The following is a 22,234-nucleotide window of genomic DNA, read 5'->3' as shown; positions in this document are numbered from 1 at the left end:
ACTAAGGGCTCGCCCCTTTAAATACACGGAGCGATAGATCTTTTTTAGTATCATACTTTTTTTTTATCAAACTTCTTGGGGGGTTTTTTCTTTTTTTTTTTTTTTTTTCCGTTACCAATTTGTGGCTGGAAGTGGCTACAAGAGGTCACCAGAACGCAAAGCGGAGCGAACAACATCACAAGGATCGTCTCAGGCCGACGACTTCGCGCTCCAGCCACAAAAAAAATTAGCTGACAACTCTTGCGTTGTGGTCGAACAAATAGAACAAACAATTCGGCTTGTTGGTTCATCAGCCAGCGTGTAAGCCTTGCGCGTTCGCGGGCCCCGCTGACAGGCCGGTACGTACGACGACTGACCACACCTCTCTCAAGCCACTGATTTCTCGCCTCCCCTGGGCATACTCACACCCCCGGTTGTTCAAGCTGGTATTGCATAGCATTTTGTAACGTTCTAACTATAGGACAGAGATACTGTACATTACTTTAGTCAACTAATATCGTCCCTGCCGTAAGGGCAGGATCGATGTCAAGCAACGGAGCATGACGTCCAGTACCCGGCGAGGGCCTTTTGCCTTTCAGAGGATATCCACAAGGCGTAAAATAATACAACAACAACAACAGCGTGTAAGCCATGCCGTCGTGCCTGCCCTTTCCCAGTGGCTGCCACTCTCCTCTAAACTCTTTTCACAACGCCACGTTTACGCCAATTCACGCCGCCAACACGTCATCACATTTTTTATCCCAACTTTATTTTATCCTTTAATTCTTCATATTGAGACAAAGCTGACCTCATCACTTAACTCCATCTCTGGACTCCGCAAAAAAAGAGGGAATGAATTTGTAATTATAATGTGGAATAGTGGTTTTATGATCAAGCTTGTAATGGGCTAATGGTCTAGTGGTATGATTTTCCGTTCGCATGTTTGCACGTCCATTCGGAAAGGTCCCGCGTTCAATCCGCGGTTAGTCCAAGTTTCTTTTTTTAAACCCCCGTGTTAAAGAAACGTCTCACTTCTTTTTGTCTTTGCAAAAGGTCTGTCTGCTTTTGCCATTTTTTTCGTATTTGAAAGCATAGTTCAAGCTGCGAGCACGGTGTGCATCCACTCTCGACATGGTCGAAAGGCTCCCAGTATTTTCGGGGTTAGCCTACGCCGGCGAATTGACACGGTAAAGGCATTTAAAGAGAGCATGGCCAATATGTCTAGATACGATCGGCGACATGACGCGCCTGCAAATGATAGTCCTGAAACGCTATAAAAGCGCAAATTTCCACAATAAATCCAAAGGCTTGTTGGCTTCCAAATGTACTCCCTCCTCTTTCTCAGTGCCTACCATTATTTACAGAACCAGGCAAAGACACCGAGCTTCGCGACCAGGTTTAAAGCACAATGACAAGATTCCCACCATAAACTGATTATTATACAGGTCCGTCATGTCTGAAAGATGAACAATTGCTCCAGGTTGCAAGCTTGATGATACTCGGCGCTATGATAAGAGATTGGTGCTCTTCTTGCGGCCTAGGCCCATACTTAGACGGCTCCTTGTCTTTTCCTTTTCGGGTGAGTCGCCGTTGACGACCACTTCCACGGCAGAATCATCGCCGTTTCCGCCCTTGCCGAACAGACCAAAAGCCTTGCGTGAGCCCGATTTGCTGCCGCGCTTCGAACGGTCGAGGAAGCCAAAGGCACCACCGTTGCCCTCTTTCTTCTCCCGCGCGTCCTCTTCCTTGGCGGCCGACTTTTTGCTCGCCTGCAGCACCTTTTCCAGCTCATCTTGCTCTTGACGTCGGGCTTGGATCATGGAAATGGCCTGGTCGCGACGCTTTCGCTCGTACTCTCGTAGTTCCTTTTCCTTGGCTTTCTGCCCTTCCTTTTCTTGTTGGCGGGCGGCCTTTTCGGCAGCTTCGCGCTCCTTCTTCTCGCGCTTCAGCTCGTCCTTGGACTTGACTGACGTGGATGCTGATGGAATGACTGGTGTCGGAGGAACTGAGCCTTGATTTGGTGTTGGCGAGGGCGGTGTCAAGTCTGGAGCAGTCTGAGCGTGGGCTAAATTTGACAGTTGGTCTTGCTCAGACAACACAGGCGTGGGTTGTGTCTTTTGCCGAGATAGCGGCGTGTCTTCCGCCTTGTCGCTTTCCTCGTTTGCAATGTTGGCTGCCTCTGTAGCCAGCCGAACCTCTTCTTTGCCTTCGGCCTCTTGCTCGGCGCGGACCTGTTCAAAAGTCGTTTCCTGGTAGAACAAAAGGTAGGCTGTGGCCATTCCAGGCCTGTCGCCAAAAAAGTTGCGGACAAAGTGCTTGTCAACAGGCTCAACCATTTCATCATCAAACAGGAGCCAGCCGCGGTCCCTGGTCTTGATGATGGAGACATAGTGTCCGTGATAGCCGTTGCCACCAATGTGAACGATGACAGCGTAGAGTTCATAGAGACGGTCTGGGTCTTCCGCCTCGTCTGCGGTATGAAACATGCGAAGGTGGTAAGGATATACAACTCTGTGAAACAGCTTCTGTACCCGGCTGTAGTCTTCTGTATACTTGAATCGATTGAGATGTAGGGTAAGGACCTTGGGTAGCTTCTTAACCTTCATGCGTTTTTCAGCCTCTTGCAAACCGCCGCAATGGTCGCACTGAAACTTGTCTCTCTCGCACAGCATTTCCTCGGCAGAGAATTTGCGTAGACATGAGGTGACAGATGTATGCTCGTCCAGGGCAATTGATAAATCCAAAAAGGTCTGGTCACGTTGTGATGCCGTCTCGCACGTCAAGCATTTTGTTTCCGATGTCACAACACCTTCGAAAACATCGTGTACCCAGCCAGTACCCGGGGAGTTGTACGGTGAGCCAGTTGTAAGACCCGCAGAAACGGCGTTGCGCAGAGATTCGGATAAGCCATTTGTGGCAGAGCTTGTGTCAAGATGATCCTGGATGTGCTTGGCGTGATTGTCGACGCTGGCAATGACGTCGGTGAGTACGAGACGCAGAAATTCGTGAGCATCTTGATGATTCGAGCTTTGAAACATTTCATTGTCGCGCTTAAAGATTTCCAAGAAACGTTGGGGGCTCAGGACTCCTGTTCTGGAATTGCTCTGTGTGAGAGCCAGGAAGATGTCCTTGAGCCCGGTAAATGTGCATTCGTTCATGTCAAAGGGGACGCGGCTTTCCTGAGCGAGCTCAAGAATTGGGCCCTTGAGCATGGCCTGCTTCTTCTTGTATTCCGGGGTGTCAGGCTTGTCCTCTGGCTTTACGGGCTGCTGGCCAGGGATGGGCTGGCCCGAGTTGATAGCCTGGCGTTGCCTGAGGGCCTGAGCTGTCGACAGCTTGGGCTGCTTTTGCGGCGTAGCAGGTGTAGCAGGTGTGACGGGCGGTCGTATGGTGACATTTGGCTTGTATGGACGAGGGTTGGGTGTATCGGTCGGGGAGAGGGAGGGATAGTTTAAGACGCCTTCGCGGAACTGGTCGGAGTGGAAGAGGGCCTGGACGATAGAGTTGCAGTAGCTGGGCTTCGTTAGCGTAAGATACGTTGAGGTGAAGCGATTCGGTTACCAAGTGTTTCCAAACTATCATGGCGGAGATTAGCGAGAGTTTGAGATGATGTCTCAGATCTGATCTACTCACATTCTCGAAGCCCAGAAATCTGTCGCGGCCATCTTGGGTGAGAGGGCCAGCGTTCTGCAGCATCTTTGCCAAAGGAGTGACTTCTGTGGTAACATGGTTATTTTTCCTGAGGGGGGCGTCCTTGGTAGTGGGCGTTGTGGAGGGCTAGAAGTTTACATCGATCAGTGGTTGGCGACTTGGTGATGGTGACGTTCGACCCGCAAAAGCGCATGCGGCAATAGGGCAACGGGGGCGCAGTCGCGGGCGCGGATGGAAATGAGTAGACATACCGTGTTGGAGCCCTTGATTTTGGTGAAGAGGCTAGGCATGACGGTGTGGGAGCGCGAGGGGCGCACAGGATGGGCGAGAAGCGTGGGAGTCGAGGGCGAGTTGTGCGGGGAGAGTTGGACGACCAGGCCTCAGCTGGGGCGAGGCTAGGCGAGGCGAGGCTGACAGGGAGCAGCTGCAGAGAGCAGCTGCAGGGATAGAGGTGGAGGCTATCGTGGGAGTGAACTCATTCGCAGGATGGTCGATAAAAATGGCGAGAGAGAGAGGGCGAGAAAGAAGCAGGAGAGAGAGGAAAGTGAACGAATTTGGCTCTAAATTTAGTGTGGTTGGTCGTGTGGTGTGGTAAGCAGTGCGTTAGGTAGGCTGAGTTGAAAATGCGGAGGCGGCTGGAAGCTGGCGGCTGGGCCAGGCTGCCAGAACTAGGGTACGCTGTCGAGAATTGGATGGGAAGAAACAGAAACAAGTGGCGCGCTGGACAGAAATGAATTGATCGAGTAAACGGAGCGTCTTCACAGCAGCGAATGTATCCGATGATTATGTTGAGGCAGCTGAGAGCCTGAAGATGACGAGGCAACAGACGAATCAAACGGCTGCGGGCGCTCAAACCACCTGAGGAACAGCTGTCTTTTATTGGACGGTGGAGTTTGTTGGGTGGGTCTGGGACTTTTGTTTCGTAAATAGATTGGCTTCTTTAACTAATTTAAGCCAGCAGTGACGCGGTTGCCTGTGCTGGAACAAATCAGCATACACGGCCAACGCTTCATTCTTGGTCGACTTCCTATGCGCCTTTTAATAAGTGTGTTTTATCATGTAACCACCATCAAGTATGACTTGCGTAACGCTGGCGCGCAGACGAACAATTGTACCGCCAGTGGAATCTGAACAAACAAATGTCATTCTATCCGTAGCCAGGTACAATACCCCACAATCTCACCACAGGCTTGTCCATCAAAAGGTAACCATGCCATGTTTTTGGTACCCGCTTGCCGCTTTGCAGGCAGTGCGGGCCCCCTCCTCTCAGTAATTACTCCCAGGTAGCGGACGCTGCGGGGTACTTGTTTACTTGCTATCCATCTTGCTTCATTTACTACTCCTTTTTCTCTCCTTTTAACATATTGTCGTTATCACTTAATGCTCTACTCTTCCTCGCAAAATCATCTATGTCCACCAGTCTGAAGTTCTTGCTTGTCAATCTTTGGCAAGTAACGAGTGGCGCTCCACCTTTTACGAGCATTCTCAATAGCTTCCAACGTAGCAGAGATGCAAAGCCACTCCCCATCGACAACTTCAGTGTATATAAAAATCAAAAGAGCGACAGCCTATTTCATTTTACTTCTTCTCTTGGCCTGGAGGCGTGGTACCCCCCGTAGTCGGGAAACCCATGAAAATCTTGAAATAATCCTAAACCCGCCCAGTTAGCAGACCGCACACCATCACGCTAGGTCATCACGTCCACCACAAGCAAGGCCACTTACATAAATCATCCACTGCAGACCCGTCAAGGTGCCAATCATGACAATGCGGACGGGGAGTCCGTTCCAGAGCCCACTAAATCCAATATCTTTGTAGATGCGCCGCATCGCGCTGCCAAACGCCTCGCCCGGCGCGCGGTTCGAGTTGAGCTTGCTGACCATGACGTCGGCCGGGTGCGAGACAATGGCGCAGAGTATGCCCGCGAGGTAGCCCGCCGAAAAGGAGACGCCCGTCTGCGCCGCCTTGGAGTAGTCGGCCTTGGAGCCCGGCAGGCGCGAGTACATGATTTCCACAATCGTCTCAAACGAGGCAAACTTCATCATTGTGTACGGGATCTGGCGGCCCCAGAGCGGGTAGATGCCCTTGTACAGGCCCGCCGCGCCCTCTTTCGCGACGATCCGGCTGATGCCGTCAAAGGTGCCCTTGTACGGGTTCGGGATTGTGCCCTGCGAGCGGACCTTGACGGCTTCAAACGGGCACAGCGCAATGTCGGCGAGGAATTCGGCCGACGCGGAAGCGGCCAGGTACAGACCCGTCTTGTGCTTGGCGGCAGCGTCGGGACCCGCCATGTCGGCGTAGGTCTTTTTAAAGTACTCGTACCAGCCGTATTTGAAGGCGCCCTGCGCCGAGTAGCCAAAGAGCGTCGGGGACCAGCCGGTAAAGATGCCGCGGATGCCCTCGGCGCGGTAGATTGTGCGCCACGCCTGGATGTTGCTCGTGTACAGCTTGGGGTCGACCTGGCGGCGCGTCTTGACGAGATCGAGAGGCGTAACGGCGGCGTGGGTGAGGCCCTGAACACGCATGCGAGTGTTAGTCTGCCAGCCTTGGGCACAACCACCTCATTTCCAGCAATCGGTCAATTGACATACACAGGCAAGGAGGCCACCAAAAGTGCAGGCAGCATAGTACGAGCCCGAGTAGAGCTCCATCGTGGCCGTCTTGGGCTTGGCCTTGGCCGCGGCGCGGTCAAACTCCCTCTGCGCCTCGGCGCTCAGCTGCTTCGCCTTGTCCTTGGCGTCCTCGACGACGGAAAAGGCGCCGTACAGCTCCGGCCGGGCCTGGTACGGCGTCGGCTTGCCGTGCGCGAGGCGATCCGCCACGGGCGGCGTGCACACGGCGGCTTGGATGGCGTCCGGATGAGGATAGTAGGAGACCATGGTTTTTTTTTTTTTTTGGCAGATAGAAAGAAATCAAGAGGTGATGGGTATAAAGTAGCCCCGGTGGTGAGCGGCAGATTGAATTGCCTGGTGTTTGGAAGTGTCAGGGTAGATGACGGATAGAAAATAAATACGAACGACCGGTAATGACAAAAAGAGACGTAGCGGAAACCTGTGTGAGCGCAAGAGGATTCGTTTTGTGGAGAAGGATCACGGCTTGGGCGGAAGAGGTGGTGTCTTGCCCGCGTCTGACAAAACCTGAGGCCAAAGTGACGTCGTGATGCTCGATTCAAAAACCTGGCAATATGGGTATCAAACTATAGCTTGTTCATCGCTGGCGGACAATGGCCTCGACTTTGATCTAGAGCAGCCAAAAGCAACCTATAGGGCGCCACCGACAGTAAAAAAAACAAAATCTTTGGTTGCAATGGATCAGTTGACATCCCAGTTGGGCACCGCCCGGAGTTAAGAATCCTGGTAACGCCCCGGGCTCCCACCACACCTCCTCTTGCAGCGCCGTATGCCTGAGATTTGTCGAAATCATGCTTGACTGGTCACTTGCGCTAAATATCCACAAGTGTGCCTACCTTCGGCCGTTTTGCGTGTTTGGAATGCCATGACCGCATTCTAGCGTCCTCGACGACCTAGTTTTTGGGCCAGTTGCCGCAGAACTAACCTTTGGGACCCATCTCCTTTCGACAACAAGCTATGTAGCTTTTGGTGTGTAGTTCGCTTCCCGTTCTCGGGCGTTGCCTGTTGCAGTTACGTGCAGCTTTTTCCAGGTCTGACTTTGTTTTCCGAGTTCCATATTCGCAATATTCGGAGCTCGTGTGGGGCGAGGAGCGCCGGACAGGCCCGCATAAGCTCCGACCGCCCCCGAGAAGAGCTGTGCAGTGGTGCCGGCCGGACAATTCTCTAACTAGGGCTGACCAGATTATTTGGGCAAATACAGCGGGGTGCTTTACATGAATTGATTCATCAGTGGTCTTTTGTGGTTTTTTCGTCATTTTGCTGGGCAGTCTTTTTAAGGAATTTGTCGTACCAGTCATCTAGTCTAGTAGCTAGTTCAAGCTTTAACAGGTGATTGATTGAGCAGAAATATAAAGTATTAGAATATAGTTTGATCATGATTGAGCAAATTCAATATTTTATCACATATTGAAGAAGTTTACTACTGTATCTATTTTACTACTTTTCCTTCTCTTAAGAGTACAGCTATATATAATTCTTTTTTCTTGAGTCAAAGGTGGAGAAAATGGCGTTCTACATGACCTCAGACGCTTGCGACAGTTGGTGGGGGACGATTTTCCAACTTATTCCCTCTTGCCCCTCAATTCGACCGGCTCGGCCAAAGCATCTTCTACGCTTCTTCCCCCGTCCGACAGCTTTCTCTGTCCCTCTCTCTCTCCGCACACATATAGCCGCCATGGCTTCACAAGCCGCCACCAATAGCCAATTCTCGTCGCCTTGGGCGGCGCGGTATCGTGGGGTACGTCACAAGAAAGAAAAAAAAAAAACATCGTCCCCCCCCCAATCCCAACTCCCAACCCCCAACCCCAGCCCTGCGGCGGCCATGACCTCCAAACCACGGGGCCATGCGTCCGGCGCGCTCTCTTACTTTTTCTTTTTACTCTCTCTTTCCACAGTAACCTTCAGTCTACTCACACACAAGACACACAACTACCCAGGCCACCGTCGAAGATCTCGATCCCCCCGCCGCCCTCTCCCTCACCCCGGACGACAGCGTCTCCGACGCGCTCCTCTCCGCCTTTGAGCGCGACTACACGCACCTCACCGTCGTCGACGCGTCCACGCGCGCTCTCCTCGGCTACATTGCCATGCCGCATCTGCAGGCGCAGCTCGACGCCGGCAGCGTGCAGCCTCAAGACCCCCTGTCGGCCGCCATGACGCGGTTTCAGCGAAAGGGGCGCGCGTACCGCGTCATTACCATGCAGACACCGCTGGAGGAGCTCGAGGCGTTTTTCCGGGGCGACGGCGGCGACGGCGCCGGCGCCGGCGCCGGCGAAAAGGACGGGGGGAAAGAAGGGGGCGGCGAGTGGGCGCAAGAGTTTGCGGTGGTGACGGACGAGAATAGGAGGTTCGTGCTGGGGGTGGCAACGGTGCAGGACTTGGAAGAGTTTGTCAAGAGACGGCCCGCATGAGGCTGGCTGGTTAATGTTGGACTGTTGGGGAGGAAGAGTTTCTTGAAGGGGCAAGTGGCAACGTAGGAGGAAAACAAGCCTGTAAAAACGGGAAAAGGTCTGATTACTAGGAATGTATATAGCATGAAGAAAGAGCAATAGGGGCATGATACCCGCATCTGCCATCTCTATCATTGGCGTCACGCAATGACTTGCCCTCACATGGAATCGTGCCACGAAGCCAAAATCTTGTCCTCGCCAACGCATCAACCGCCTCCCAATCCTTGCCTCTACTCCTCATAGTCATACACAAATCTAAACTCGGCGCGCTGATCCCCCTTTGTAATGACAATATTGCGACAATGACGCCTCTCCCCATCCACCTCCTGGAACCCCCAGATCTGATCCGCCGTCCACCCGTAATCCTCCGACTCTGCATGGCTCTCAATCAACTCCTTGCTGCCGCTCTCACCCTCCACCAGCCACCCCCCCTTTAAATACGCATCCTCAATGTCCTCGACGCTCACCCACCTCGACCGCCCGCGCACGTTGCCAAACAGCCAGTCCGAGTGATGCCGAAACGTGTTATCCAGGCAGCGCCGCTCCTCGGTGCCCATGCCCGACGCCGACTGTACAATGTCAATGTGCCAGCACGGCGGCTCGTCCTCGTTGGGGGGGCTCGGCGCGGCCTCGTACTGGTTCGTCTCGAGGCTCAGCGTCGCCGCCAGGATACCCTTGCGCACAAGGTAGCTGATGCCTTGGATGATGAGGCCCGGCTCGCTCGAGTCAGAGTAGGTGTAGTTCTGCGTAGCGGGGGAAACAAAAAGGAAAATGGGTTCGGTCAGTAAACAGAACTCAAGTGGACAAAACATTTTGGGGAGAACGAGGGAAGCAGGGCAAAAAGAAAAAGAGAGACGCACCACGTTCCACTTGCCGGTGAGGTTCTTGGTCGTCTTTTCAGGAGGAGCGGCCATGGTGGCGAGGCAATGTCTGACTTCTGAGAAGCTGGCGGTAGAGGAAGCTATGAGGTTCCGGCAGGGGTCAGACTGCACGGTGTACTCGAGCTATCACCAAGAAACAAGGCTGAATGATATATACCCTTCCGAAGCACGAGATCTAGCTGTTGAAGAAAGTGTGCGTAAGAGAAGGAACAAGGGGATGGGGACTTGGTCTATGATATAAGATAAGGAACGAGGAGATGAAACTGTGACTCTGATGACTTTGATGAAACAAAAAGATCGTTTCCATCTTTTTAGTCACAAGTGCACACCAAAAGGTGAGGAACCCCGCGCCGCTAGCTTCTTCCCCCCTCACTCCCCCTCTTGCCCGCAGAGGGGCGACGTCAAGCTCCCGTGGCCTTTTGCCAAGCTAGGCCTCGGCTCGTTCCTTCATCTCAATCCATTCGACTCTCCGACATGACTATCCCTCCAGCTCCAGCCATTTAGTTCTCGTCCCAGACAACGAAATTCCTCTAATCACTCTCCACTTTCCAAGCACAAACACTCTAGCAACGTGTGGATTCTCTTTTCATGCAAAGCGCTCGTAGTTGGCTTGCTACCTAGACTCGGGATATTTCTAATTATACAAGGCAGCCATGCTCATCACCCCACTGCTAGAACAGTAACTGCAAGTCCCAACATACCTTCATTCTTCATATGTCGACAGCTATCATGCTTCATTCCCCAAAGTACGCAAACAATATGCCGCTAAATTGACTTGTGCCATACGTGGCAGCCCCTAAGGCCACCAGTTCATCTTCTTGTAGCTCTCAATCACTTCCTCCACCAGTGCCTTGGTAATTTTGGGTTTCTCGTATGTGAAGCCCAGCAACTTGTCTAATCTGCTTCCATCCATGCTCAGGTCCGTATCCTTCAGAAGTTCCTTTTCCATGAATGGCGTCAGAGGTCCTGTACGAGTAATGCCTGCCTCATTGAGCAGATGTGCCCAGGGTCCGAGCACCTCCTCGTTGACTTCGTCGACAACACTGTCCAGATTCAGGCGAGCGAATGAGCTTACTAATTGACCTTGGAATCCGGTCTTAATTTCGAAAATATCTCCAATGATCTCGGCCATGGTACCCTGTGTTGTGGCCGACTTATCGACAACGTTGAAGATGGGCACCTTGCCCATTTCAGTTTCGTTCCAATTCTTTTTACCGGCATCATACCAAGCCGCGATATCCCAAAGAGCTCGAGTGGCATCGACGACATGGACAGTATTTGTGCGGAGGTCCTTTGTCCAGAGCCACTTCATTTCTTCCCCGAGATGCTTGTAAACGCGGGCCATGGACAGGGCCGTGGCGACCCATTGCAAGGCATAAGGGCCGTAGACGTGTGGAAGTCGGACAATGGCGAGGTTGAGATGTTCAATCTTGGCCAGCTCCTCTTCGGCCTGCAGCTTGTATATGGCAATTTTGCTCCAGGGTTTGAGCTTATCCGTCTCTTTGCTGGGCGCCGAGTCGGATTTATACACCATGCCAGTGCTGAGCTCAACAAAGACCTTGACTTTGCGCTTGGCGGCCTCCTTGCCGAGCTCAACCGAGAGGTTCAGGGATCGTAGCTTGTACACCTCGTCTTCTTGCGAGTATCTCGTTTCGCCACCGCAGTTGAATACATAGTCCCATTCCTTTCCATCGGTGCGATTGAATATCCTGGCGAGACCGTCTGTGAGGACAATGAGTGTTAGCGTTGTATAGCGGGTAGGCGCGCGTAGGCTAGGTAGCACACGGGCAAAGGGTGGTGCAGAGCTTACCGGGCTTGCTTGCATCTGCCTGCATGAACTTGTCCTTAGAGCAAGCTTCAGAAAACTCAGGAGCCAGCCAGGCTAGCTGAGGCAATACCTTGTCGACGAGGCGCACTTGAGAAGCCAGTTTATTCTTGTTGATGTGAAGAGCGAGGAAACGACCGAGATAGCCCATGCCCCCTACAATGAGGACGGAAGGCTTGGCGTCTGCCATGTCGTGGGCGTTGTGCGGTTTTTGGCTGTTTGGCTGTTGTGGGAAGCGTTTGTAGCAGGCAGTTGGAGTATGCAGGAGGCCCTTTCAAAGCAGACAAGAGTCGTGGAGCAAGGAGCTAGTCTGCCCACAAGTGAAACGAAAGGGTTTTGGCGCGGCGTACTCGTTTGGAAAGCTTGAGGACGAATTGGAAACGGGGCGCGCGTGCTGGTAAAATAGTATCAGGTCGACTCAAAGGATCGAGGCTATTTTGGGAAGATGCGGCTAGAGATTTTGGCGCAAGAGATGTGAATGACAGTTGCCAGATGGCTGGTGGTTGTAAATGGTAGTGTTGATTGGGGCGTCGCAAAGAAAACGGAGCCCTGTTGATATACGGGCAGAGGGTAATCTGTAGATGGTGTCGAAGATGGTGTGCGGTCTGTCTGCAAGGGATGCAAAAGCTGCAGAGGATGCAGGGGATGCAGGAGGGTTGCTTGCAAGTGGAGGAAGCAGGTAGGTAGAGGTGAGACGGGATGCTGTCGAGGTTTGGCTGAGGACTCACTCAGGAGGGGAGGATGCGTGGGCGGAACGAGAGAGGAAGGAGGGGCAGACCAGCGGGTTATTATGACGGTGCAAGAGGTGCAAGTGCGGTTCGGGGCTCCCCCCAGCAGCCTGACAGATTACCGGACGGGTCACCACTCACCAGATGACTGGCTGGTGAATCTGAGCACACAAGACGACAAGGACAAGCAGTTTTTATTTCCTTGTCGTGCAAGCAGAGAGAGGGGGGGCAGGGAGGTTGCAGGTGGCGGTGGTAGCTGTGCGACATGGAGCGGGAGGGGATCCCTGTCGGTCGGTGATAGTGGTGGTGGTGGTGCAAGGGAGTTAGAGATGGGGATGAAGCATCAGCCGACTTGCACAGCTCGCCTCTAGTTACTCTGTAGGTAACCAGCAGCAATGGGATTTGGTGGTGATTTGCTCTTGAATTACCTTGGACCCACTGAATGTAGGTACAAAGGTAATAAACCTCGTCTCTGCAGCCTTCGCCGGCCAGTCACGACGCTTGTACAACTTGTTTACAGCACCCTCGACGACACCCCACGCGCCCCAAGACTGGCTCTCCATTTAGCCTAACTATCTATAATAGACGGGCGCAAGTTGTCTGCTCATCCTCATTTCTCATCTTTTTCTTTTTCTTTTTATTCAATTTTTTTTTTTACCCCTCCTTTTCCGCCCAGCTTGCGTAACACCAGTACCACTATGAAATGACGACAATGGTCATTCTGTACTGGTACATAGGTAAGGAAGGCAGCAGCCCGGGAGATTAAAGCCCAACGTCTCCGCTAAGCCAAAGGCGGGCCGCTGCCTCTACCCGTTGAGCTGGGCAAGTCACCAGGTCCATCTTTTTTTATGATATCCTTGTTTCCATTGAATTTTCTTCTTCTTTTTCCATCGCTTTGCGCTTTTGGGCAACCATTCATTATTGAATCATTCTTCTCCTTCAGCACACATAGCTCATGCCCCTCTTTAAAACTCTACTCCTCCCCCCCACCAAACGCCGCCCAAGCTGCAAAAGTTCAGGCTCGTGTCGGTGAGCGGCTTTTGTCGCAGGACAGGGGTCTTTGTTTTACTTTTTTTGATTTTTTTTAATTGTCTCGCATCTCGTGCATGCTCATATGTAGCCCTGTCCGGACTCGTCGACTCCTGCTGCAATCTGTACGCGCATTGCAGCTTGCAGCATGCAGTGTGGCGCACCTCCTAAAGCAGACAGACATGATCAGATATTCAGAGATTTGCCTTCTTCTTTTTATTCTTTCATACCCGGGCTACCAATAATGTCCCTGGAACATGCCGCAAACTACCCATCTCGGAGCAACCTTGTATTGCGCGTCGACTCATTTTCTCTCGGCCCAATAATGGATAATAGAAGACCACTCGCCTATATACACATCCACCTATAGATTTCATGATCCGCCGTAGCCGAAATGGAGTCGTCCCGCCATCACCCAGCTCTGCAGCTCTGCCGCACAAGCCAGAATCTGCCCAGCCATGGTGGGCATCCGCATCGCATCTATCTCTTCCTCTCCGACCACCTCCGCACTTTTTCTTGGCCGCACCGGCATGCAGGTCTGAGATGATGACACGATGAGAAATGCAGCCGTCCCAACATCAGCTTCCCGACTGGTTACGCACTGCGTGCCGTGGCCCCATCCTACGGCAAGCCCTGCACCACACCCTCATCGTCTTCGAGGTTCCAATGTCTGCGCTGCAGGTACCACACCCACCACAGCCGCCCCCCCTTCGATCCGCCGTTCTAGAAGGATGCTGTGGCGAAAGATGACACGGCTTCAACACCTTCTTTTCTTTTTTTTTTTTTAATTTGCTCATTCTTTATTTGATTTTTTTGCTTCTTGATTTTGTTTCTGTTCAGCAAGTCGGTTTCAGTCACACGTTGCCGTCAGACAGTCAACCCAAGAATAGCTCAGCCGCAGCCAGCTAGCCTCAGTGTCTCTCCGTCTCAGTAGCTTCATCATCATCATCATCATCATCATCATCATCATCATCATCATCATCGCAAGACCACTCCCTGCCTTGCAAGCAATGAATGGGCTGCACACACGTCTCTTTTGGCCGCTGCGACCCGTGCGCGCAGCCACTACCACCACCAACTCCGACAAACTAAAACACGGCTGCTGCTGCTTACATGCAAAGGGGCGGAGCCTCGTTCCACGACAAAAAAAGAATCATTATTAATAAATGGCAACATTTGCAACAAGTTGTGGTAAATTAACACACCCTCCTGACCAAACAGCCCTCATGATTGGCAGCGTACGAATACGACATGAGAGATTGTAATCGGGAGCTGTCACGATCAGACAACAAACCCTCCGCTGCTGTTCGGCGACGTCTCTGCGACAATGTTGCAAATGTTGTCTCTCCGCCCCAGCCATTTACAGTGTTTGACTGACTGACTGTCTGCCTGTCTGTTTTCTTCTACGGAGTACGGACCCGTACTCTGATCCGAGACATGCACAACGCCGCTGCACGATTTCTTTGCCCCTGTACCTTGCAAAAGAAAAAGCCGTTTTCTTTTCCCCTCCTTTTTCCAACGGCCGCTTGTCAGTGCTTGTCCGGCGTGGCTTGGCAATCGAAGACTCAGTAATCTCCCCCCCGGCCGAGAAGCGAGGGAGGGACAAGAGAACAAAAGAAAAAAAAAACGCAAATACTTATTTAGGTTTGTTGTTCGCCTTGGTAAAAATAACCTCTCACTTCGGTAATGGCGCCGGCCTCGGTTCGTCCCAATGGCTCACCATTGTAGCCGTTCAGGGTCGCTCCCGCGTGAATTGTTCCCCCCTTTCCTCTGTAGTTCCAGTGGCCCGTACGGCGCGATAGATCACTTGCGTTGTCTCTGTTGCCGTCGTCATCGTCGTTGTTGTTTGGCCATGTCGGCCCCGAGAAGAGATCCAGGGTCCCCCCAGCTCCCAACCCCATCTCGGCTCTCGTCCTGCTTTACCCAAGAGATGGCTGGCAGTTTTTGTCACTTCGCTTCCTGTGTAGTGCGGGCGTGAGTGGTCTTTGACGTAGTTTCGATGGCTACGTCAGCTCAAATATAAAAACAACACACAAAAATGCGCGTCAGGTGCTCATCCATCAAGCAAGACAATGGACAAAAGGACTTGTCACGCAGCTCTTATCCGTAAAGTGCAAAGCCACCCCCGAATGGCATGTAATACTCTGAAGCGGTCAGCATGTGGTTGGCTCATTCTTCTGCAACATGTCTTACACCCGACGAGGAGCCTCGTAGGCCGCGGTCGCATAACGAAATCGACAATGCTGTATTGTAACTTGGATCTAGACCATCACAGCTACCCTGAGAGCCACGCCGCACCAGATGCATCTTGTCATACATATCCGCCTTTTCTCTCTCTTGCGCTCCATACCCCCAACTCTCCCTCTTTTCTGCGGCGCCCCCGCTCTTCCTCTCCCTCTCCCTCTCTCCCTCCCTCTTCCATCATCTCCGCATGCTCCCAATAATCTCTCGCTGCGTTTCCCGATCCCGCGCGCCATCGCTGAGGCTCCCCACGCTGCGCAGGTCGCCCACCACGTCCCTGGCCTTGCCAAAGTACACCTCTTGCAAGAGGTTGCGCATCTTGAGCTCCATGTCCTCGACGAGCCGGCCGACGTTGGCAATGTGGCTCTCGTCTGCGTCGACGGGCAGGTCCTGCTCAACTTGGCGCGTCATATTGCCCGAGAGATCGAGTTCGCCCGCAAGCGCCGCCCCCGTCGTCGTCGTCGTCGTGGAAGAGGAGGGCGAGGCGGTGGCGAGGGAGAGGATGACGGTCGAGGTGAGCTTGTAGTGCGTGGTGCGGCCGCGCTCAATCGCCTCAAAGACGTGAATCGAGTCCCAGACGCCGTCCGAGGATCCGCCGGGTGGTGACGCTGTTCGCAGCAACAAACAAAGTTAGTCTCCCAAGTTGTGTTGCACAGATCAAAATCGAAAAAAGACGCAGAAAAGAGAAACGTACACTTTTTCAAAAGCACAACGCCAGCGAAACCATCATCCAGGTTCCAGAAATACACGCTGCTCACACCCCCTTCGTAGTACAGCTCCCTGTACACGTCAAACGCCTCATTTGCCTTGATCTCCATCTTCCTCACCCTCTCGCTCGGAATCGCGCCTTCGCCCGCGCCCTCGCTTCCACCTGGCCCAACACCGCCCGTGCCGCCGACGCCTCCCGCCGCGCCATCCAGCGGTGGATCAAATTGATTCGACCACGGCGAGCGGTAGCTGTCCCCGTCGCGGTTGTAGTCGCACAAGAGGTAGTCGCGGCCCGTCTGCTTGCAGCGGCGCACCGTCAGCGGCTGATCGACCGACGAGAGCAAATCCTCAGTCAGGTCCGGCGCAAGGGAGATAATGGCGGCGAGGTGCTCCGAGGTGTGCTTGGGGTTGAGGCGGCGGAGCAGGTCCCTGGTTTCAGAGGTCAGCGCGGGCAGCGGGGAGGGAGGAGGTGATGGGAGGGGGGGAGAGGGCAAGATGCATTGTATGTATGACAGTGGCTGCTTACAGTGCCGAATCGAAAGGGTCGACTTCTGCCATGGCGAAAGGGTGTTATGTGTATGTGCACGCCCGTTGGATGTGTAGGTTCCAGGTTCGCCAAGTTGGTTGAAGAGGGGTGAGAGCTGTCCGAGGGTGGGGCGGGCGCGTGCGATGCCACCCCCGCGTCAATCCCAAGATGACGTACCGGCGCGGACATGGCTCGTCACACCTAGCTGCTAGACAGTAGCACATGTAAACATGAGAGCCGTGAACCAGCTTTGCAATTTTTTGCTTCCAAAAGTAATCGATTCGTTGTAGCTCCTTGGTCGCCTAACACCAGTAAATAGTCAAGCAATATCCCGTAACCCGCTTTTAAAATCCCATCAAAAGAATAGTCCCGTCTGCTGCCCCTACTGATATTTAAGTATAAAACACATGGCCTTGTTCTGCTCATCCCAAAATTGCTTCAAATAGACCCCGACACTGTTTTTCAACATTCTTGTCCCAAAATTATTCAATCGTGTGGTTGCAAAGTAAACAAATTGCGGGCTCGGTCCAGGTCTTGCTCCCACGAGTCACGTCTTGTCGTAGGTCATTTATTTCCCACACCATGGGCCCGTTATTCATGCGCAAGTCAGCCTTAAAACTCTCAAGCCAATGTTGAGAGCTTGGCAGGCGCCTTTTGGCCGTCTTTTTCCTGACAAGACTTTTGTTATCAGGCGGTCTCTCCGGCGGGGGTGACTGTGCTGTTGGGGCCGTCGGCCCCGCTGGCTTCGGCGTGTCCTCGTCTGACTGCTTGACGACCGCATCGGTAATGGCATCTTCGTGGACAGCAATCGTGGCTTGTGGCTGTTCATCCTCTACCTTGGGCGGACTTAGCGGCTCTTGTGGCGACTCTCTCTTGACAGCATCTTCCTCTTCCTTCTTAACGGCCGGTGGTTCGGGGATATGGGGCTTGTCGGTGCCCAGGCGGTCATAGACCCGTTTGAGCACATCTTCGCGCAGGCATTCGAGGTGCAGCCATTTTCCGCAGTCGCCATTCGTGCACCCTACAAGGGTTTTGTCGGGATTGGCGGGCGTTTGGCAACGGCATACCAGATCAATGGTCTAGACGCTGTTAATGGGCATTATAGTGTGGTCGGTTTCCATGACATACTGAAAGCTGCATCGTCTGGCACTCCAAGGCTTGTCGCCAATACATGGCGTCCTGTGTTTCATCGTCTGACTCGATCCACTGGTTGACACGAGCGTGTTGGACCACGCTCATGACGTTGATGATATCCACTAGATTGTCTTGATTAGGCTTTGTCGGTCGAAGACGCAAAATAAACTTACTATGATTTGAAGCAATGAGTTCATTGATTCCATGATGTGGCTGCCGACCAGCGGGCGTCTTTTTGCCCGACACGGTGGCTGCTGGCAGCTCGTCCGGAGAGTACATCCAAAATACTCTGGCGTAAACGTGGTGCTCATCAGAGGCTCTTATCTCGAGGATGCGTGCCACCCAAAAGTCGCCTGGCCCGATTTGCTCTTTGTGTAGCTTGCCCGACTTTTGGCGTTCGAGGGCATCGTCGTTTGCCACAAAAATAAACTGGTCGCTGTAGTACTTGGTGCCGCTTACTATTTGGGTGGGGTCGGGTCAGTACGAGTACCACAAGAAGCCCTCAGCAATCCGCGCCCAAGCAAGAAACCTACAGACGAAGCTCATGTATTTTGTCATTTCCGTCCATCTCTTGCGCTCGTTAATGTGGTAGTGGGTATCCATAGATTCGCGCGAGCGAAATTTGCCGGCCGGCTCAAACGGCGATATCTGGAAGAAGGGCTTATCGCCGCCGGCCTTGTCGCCCTTGCGTCTCTTTGCTTCCTTGTGGCCCTTTTCGTCTCGTGGGGTCGGTGTCGGTACCGTGGTGGCCACAAAGGGACAGTCGGCACGCCTGTCCTCGACGGTTGCGCGTGAGCGCTTCTTTGATTTGGAGCTCATGGTTGCGATAGGTGATGAAGCGGGTGCTGTGTTGGGAGGGTTGAGCCTCTGGCGGCAAATAAATATATATATATGGTCGATCGAGGTTGCACAAGCGCGATGGTATGTCGTTTCGCAAAGTGACAACGGGGATGAAAACACGTCCGTCGGGGAAGGGTGTCGCGCCACAGAAAACGGCGTGGTTGCGGCGCGCAGATAGCCGCTACAGGCCTAGAGCTGTAAGAGAACGATATATGTACGGGATAGAAATGTAGTGCCGTGAGCGACTTGGCCAAGGCCAGAACTGCGCCAAACTCATAAATGTGTAGAAACAAGCTTCAGGCAGCCCGTTGCAGTGTGGCAGGAAAGTGTGAGTGAGGGATGAGCGACGTTGCGCCGAACGCAAATAGTCAGCAGTGCCTGAAATTTGGAGGGGGCAGCTCCAGCTCCCGCAGCTGTGGCGTCTGCAGTGGCTGATTCGTGGCTGGTCGGCAGCCACCCAAATAAACGTGCCGACAAGGGCCAACAGTGCCGATAATAATATGCTCGATGCCAATAGCGCGATATTGTCTCCTCTTTGACCTTGAAGGATTCCAGTCAAGACCGAATTTTGCATGTCGGTCATGAGTTGATTTGCTCAGAATTTCCAGAGGACCACTGTAATAGCATAGCTTTTACCCAGTACTGATAGTAAAAAGTGCATAGCTGAGATTAGTGCAGCCATTAGGCAGGCAGCCGAGCCCGTCCGCCCCACACCGGGAGGGGCCAGTCCGCTGAAATTACAGTGGAGACCTCGTGCAAGTGTCTACGTAGATGCCGGACTGCCAAGCAGCTTACACGTGCGACACACCCACCTTCCCAGGATCAACTGTCCCGCGGGGACAAAACAGACCGCGCCAGAAGGCTCACTTCGTCTAGCAGCAATCATCTTCGTATATAATCCGAGATGTAATTTTCAGACCAATATATCTACAATTTAGTAGCTAAGGAATTTATTAGTATTTATCTCATAATTTTAAACCCCTAGTCTAGTGAGGCGAGTGACGGTCCCCATGGCAGGTGTTGAGGCTCATCGACGGTCTGTTTTGTCCCCCAGGTGCTGTGCCCGTGCTGTGAAACCGTACCCAGTCCAGTGTCTTGCTAATGATAGACAAATCTCACTTTCACACTGCGGTTAAGTATTTATCCTATAATTATTATACGTGCAGTTTTCTCTCTTTTGTTTCAGACTTCTCTTCAAAGTCTTTTTTTTTTCTTATCCATGTTACAGCCCTGAGTCAAAGTATTAACGTTTTGGGTCTTGTTCATGCTGCCTCCGTTAATATCGTATGATGTACCTCTCACCCAGGATCTAGCCGCGCAGAATTACTGGGTATTCTTCCCCATAGGGCTAGTTGAAACTTGACATGACCACGTCTCTGCTGCTGGTCTTGAATTTCCGAGCACGCCTGGAAGAGTCTACCATGAGCGACACACCCCGCCGGGCCAACAGTGATAACATATCAAATGTTAGCAACGCAGTCTCCCAATTCAAAATGTTTCCCACGGCGCCATATATGCACTGGCATGTACATATTCTTTTATACAAAATAGAAAGCGCATCTTTAACATCTTGCCGTCTCTTCCGAGTCGCGCTCCTCGTCATGCCCGAGTATGGCATGTCTCTCCTCGTCGCCTCCCTCCTCTGAATGTGTATCCGCCACAACTCCTTCCAACGCTTGCGCGACTCTGCCGGCATCGAGCTTGCCGCGCTCAACGTTGATCATCCAAATCAGCGGCGCCGGCAGCGCGACAATTGCACCCAAAAACCAAAACGCAGGCCGGATGCTGCCCGTCTTGTCAATGATGCGACCCACAATCGTCGGCCCGAAAATACTGGATCCCTTGTCGGTGATGGCGTAGAGCGCGTAGAAGGCCGCCTCAAAGCCAGGCGGTATCAGCTCGCCGTAGAGGGAGCGGCAGTAGGCGCCGAGACCGCCGAGGACGAGGCCGTAGACGGCAGCGAGAGGGTACATTTCCCATGGTTGCTGCAAGCCGAGAACGCCCCAGCGCTGGACAAATGGCAGATAGCCCATGAGGCCGTAGATGGGGATGAGCTCAAAGAGGCAGATGCAGACGAGAATGGTCTGGTGCGGCTTGAGGCCGAAGAAATTGGAGACCCACGACCAGCCAAAGGCGCCGAACACACCCGAGGCTGTCGAAATTACGTTGATCATGCCTAGCGCCCAGGGTTTCATGTGGAGCTGTGTTTTGGCAAATAGGATGGCAGTGGAGGAGGTTGTCGCAATGGCATCGGACAGAAGAAACCAGCCCGCCAAGAAAAGCACAATGTCGCGAAGTCGGCGCGCAACACGCACTGTTTCGAAGAGAGATTTCCAAGAGTATACAAGATATGATATCCAAGAAATGCCTTCGGAGCGACCATGAATGGTCAGTGGCGGGCCAGGTCGTGGTCGAAGCCACAGCGCGGCTGGGATGGTGAAGATGGTCCACCAACAGCCTACGACAAACAATGCCACCCGCTGTGACCAAGTCGTATTTTTCATGGCAATAATTATTACAATAGCGAGGCATTGAACAAACAAGGCGGCGAGGTAGCCGATGCCAATTCCCTTTGAGGAGATTGTGGTGGATAGCTTGAGCTCTTGCGACGTAATTTCTGCGTGAGTCGGCCGCGGTTTGGACCCGTCCCTCGTCGCGGCTTCGTCGGGTAGAAGCGCAGATGTCGAGTTGGCCAAGTCGTCTGCGGAATCCTGCCATTGTGACGACCCTAAAGCGGAATCGGTAAACTCGGGCGTGGCAGGCGCGTTGGCTGCAAGTAGCGTCGGATGGTTGCGAACGAGCAGCGGCAAAAACGAGTTGAGCAAGACAAAGGATGCTCCGAATGACGTATTTGAGATGATGGTGAGTATGGCGCCGAGAAGGTATAGCGATTTGTTGATGAATAGGAAGCCCATGACGCAAATGCTGCCGATCCAAGCAAACGCGAGAAGCATCTTTTTTCGATAACTGCCGTGATCGGCGGCGCAGCTGATGCTGACCACCAGGAGGGCTTGTGCTAGGACGCTGACGGAAAAAGTGTACATGGCGAAGCTGGCGGTGTTTATGACAAGTCCGAGGACATAGACGACACACTGGCCGTCGTCTTTATTTTTGCTGTCGCTGCTGCCGCAAGGTATGGTTGGATCCGACATGAGAACACCATTTTCACGCGCCAGCGACTCCAGCAAGATGGGGATAAATGAGCCTAAGTCGGTCAGAAATTACAATAATCAACCTCGCTGAGTGAAAAAGGACGCCAAAAAAAAAAGGAAAAAATAGGAAAAAAACGTGCCTATTCCGCAAATGACATACACCTCGGCGGCGAATGCGTATATGTACCAGCCGTGAATCTCCTTGCGGCTGGTTGGCCGGGCGTCGTGCCCAGCGTAGTGGGGAACAAGGCCGCCGGGCGGTGGTGTCCGGGGGTCGCTTTCGTCAGAGCTCATGCTTGCGTTGGAAGACGAGCGCTCATCGTCTGCTTCAAAGGACGAGGTGGCAAAGGAGAGGCGGGAGTGCTTGGAGGCGACGGAGATGCTGGACAGAAGTCGTCGGTCAGCCAGGCTGGGGCGAGACGCGTTTGGCGGCATGGCTGCGAGCGGCGCTGCGTGTCCC

At 53.0% G+C, this 22,234-nt stretch overlaps 8 protein-coding genes across 8 annotated transcripts; 1 reads left to right on the top strand and 7 right to left on the bottom strand.

Annotated features, from left to right (window-relative positions):
• Window positions 1-1,484: 1,484 nt before the first annotated feature.
• On the bottom strand, window positions 1,485-3,920 carry BBA_02115 (ubiquitin carboxyl-terminal hydrolase; the record flags this gene model as incomplete). The annotated part of the gene is made up of 3 exons (XM_008597212.1): window positions 1,485-3,470; window positions 3,613-3,756; window positions 3,882-3,920. 3 exons carry the CDS (start codon window positions 3,918-3,920, stop codon window positions 1,485-1,487), a joined length of 2,169 nt encoding a protein of 722 aa, XP_008595434.1.
• A 1,288-nt stretch (window positions 3,921-5,208) lies between these two features.
• BBA_02114 (mitochondrial phosphate carrier protein) lies at window positions 5,209-6,509 on the bottom strand (the record flags this gene model as incomplete). The annotated part of the gene is made up of 3 exons (XM_008597211.1): window positions 5,209-5,280; window positions 5,355-6,143; window positions 6,222-6,509. 3 exons carry the CDS (start codon window positions 6,507-6,509, stop codon window positions 5,209-5,211), a joined length of 1,149 nt encoding a protein of 382 aa, XP_008595433.1.
• Window positions 6,510-7,935: 1,426 nt separating this feature from the next.
• BBA_02113 (cystathionine beta-synthase, putative) lies at window positions 7,936-8,671 on the top strand (the record flags this gene model as incomplete). Its single annotated transcript, XM_008597210.1, has 2 exons — window positions 7,936-7,998; window positions 8,198-8,671. 2 exons carry the CDS (start codon window positions 7,936-7,938, stop codon window positions 8,669-8,671), a joined length of 537 nt encoding a protein of 178 aa, XP_008595432.1.
• Window positions 8,672-8,940: 269 nt separating this feature from the next.
• BBA_02112 (LCCL domain-containing protein) lies at window positions 8,941-9,624 on the bottom strand (the record flags this gene model as incomplete). Its single annotated transcript, XM_008597209.1, has 1 exon — window positions 8,941-9,624. The coding sequence occupies one exon, from the start codon at window positions 9,622-9,624 to the stop codon at window positions 8,941-8,943; it is 684 nt and encodes a 227-aa protein (XP_008595431.1).
• A 763-nt stretch (window positions 9,625-10,387) lies between these two features.
• Window positions 10,388-11,606, bottom strand: BBA_02111 (NAD dependent epimerase/dehydratase; the record flags this gene model as incomplete). Its single annotated transcript, XM_008597208.1, has 2 exons — window positions 10,388-11,313; window positions 11,402-11,606. 2 exons carry the CDS (start codon window positions 11,604-11,606, stop codon window positions 10,388-10,390), a joined length of 1,131 nt encoding a protein of 376 aa, XP_008595430.1.
• A 3,988-nt stretch (window positions 11,607-15,594) lies between these two features.
• BBA_02110 (F-actin capping protein) lies at window positions 15,595-16,680 on the bottom strand (the record flags this gene model as incomplete). Its single annotated transcript, XM_008597207.1, has 3 exons — window positions 15,595-16,022; window positions 16,109-16,551; window positions 16,649-16,680. 3 exons carry the CDS (start codon window positions 16,678-16,680, stop codon window positions 15,595-15,597), a joined length of 903 nt encoding a protein of 300 aa, XP_008595429.1.
• Window positions 16,681-17,130: 450 nt separating this feature from the next.
• BBA_02109 (BAH domain-containing protein) lies at window positions 17,131-18,601 on the bottom strand (the record flags this gene model as incomplete). Its single annotated transcript, XM_008597206.1, has 4 exons — window positions 17,131-17,727; window positions 17,777-17,904; window positions 17,956-18,240; window positions 18,316-18,601. The coding sequence occupies 4 exons, from the start codon at window positions 18,599-18,601 to the stop codon at window positions 17,131-17,133; spliced, it is 1,296 nt and encodes a 431-aa protein (XP_008595428.1).
• A 1,583-nt stretch (window positions 18,602-20,184) lies between these two features.
• Window positions 20,185-22,209, bottom strand: BBA_02108 (autophagy protein Atg22; the record flags this gene model as incomplete). Its single annotated transcript, XM_008597205.1, has 2 exons — window positions 20,185-21,745; window positions 21,935-22,209. The coding sequence occupies 2 exons, from the start codon at window positions 22,207-22,209 to the stop codon at window positions 20,185-20,187; spliced, it is 1,836 nt and encodes a 611-aa protein (XP_008595427.1).
• Window positions 22,210-22,234: the final 25 nt, after the last annotated feature.

This window comes from Beauveria bassiana, assembly GCF_000280675.1.
Source record: "Beauveria bassiana ARSEF 2860 unplaced genomic scaffold BBA_S00004, whole genome shotgun sequence".
Taxonomy (NCBI): domain Eukaryota; kingdom Fungi; phylum Ascomycota; class Sordariomycetes; order Hypocreales; family Cordycipitaceae; genus Beauveria; species Beauveria bassiana.
This window is presented reverse-complemented; position numbering and strand designations above follow the sequence as displayed.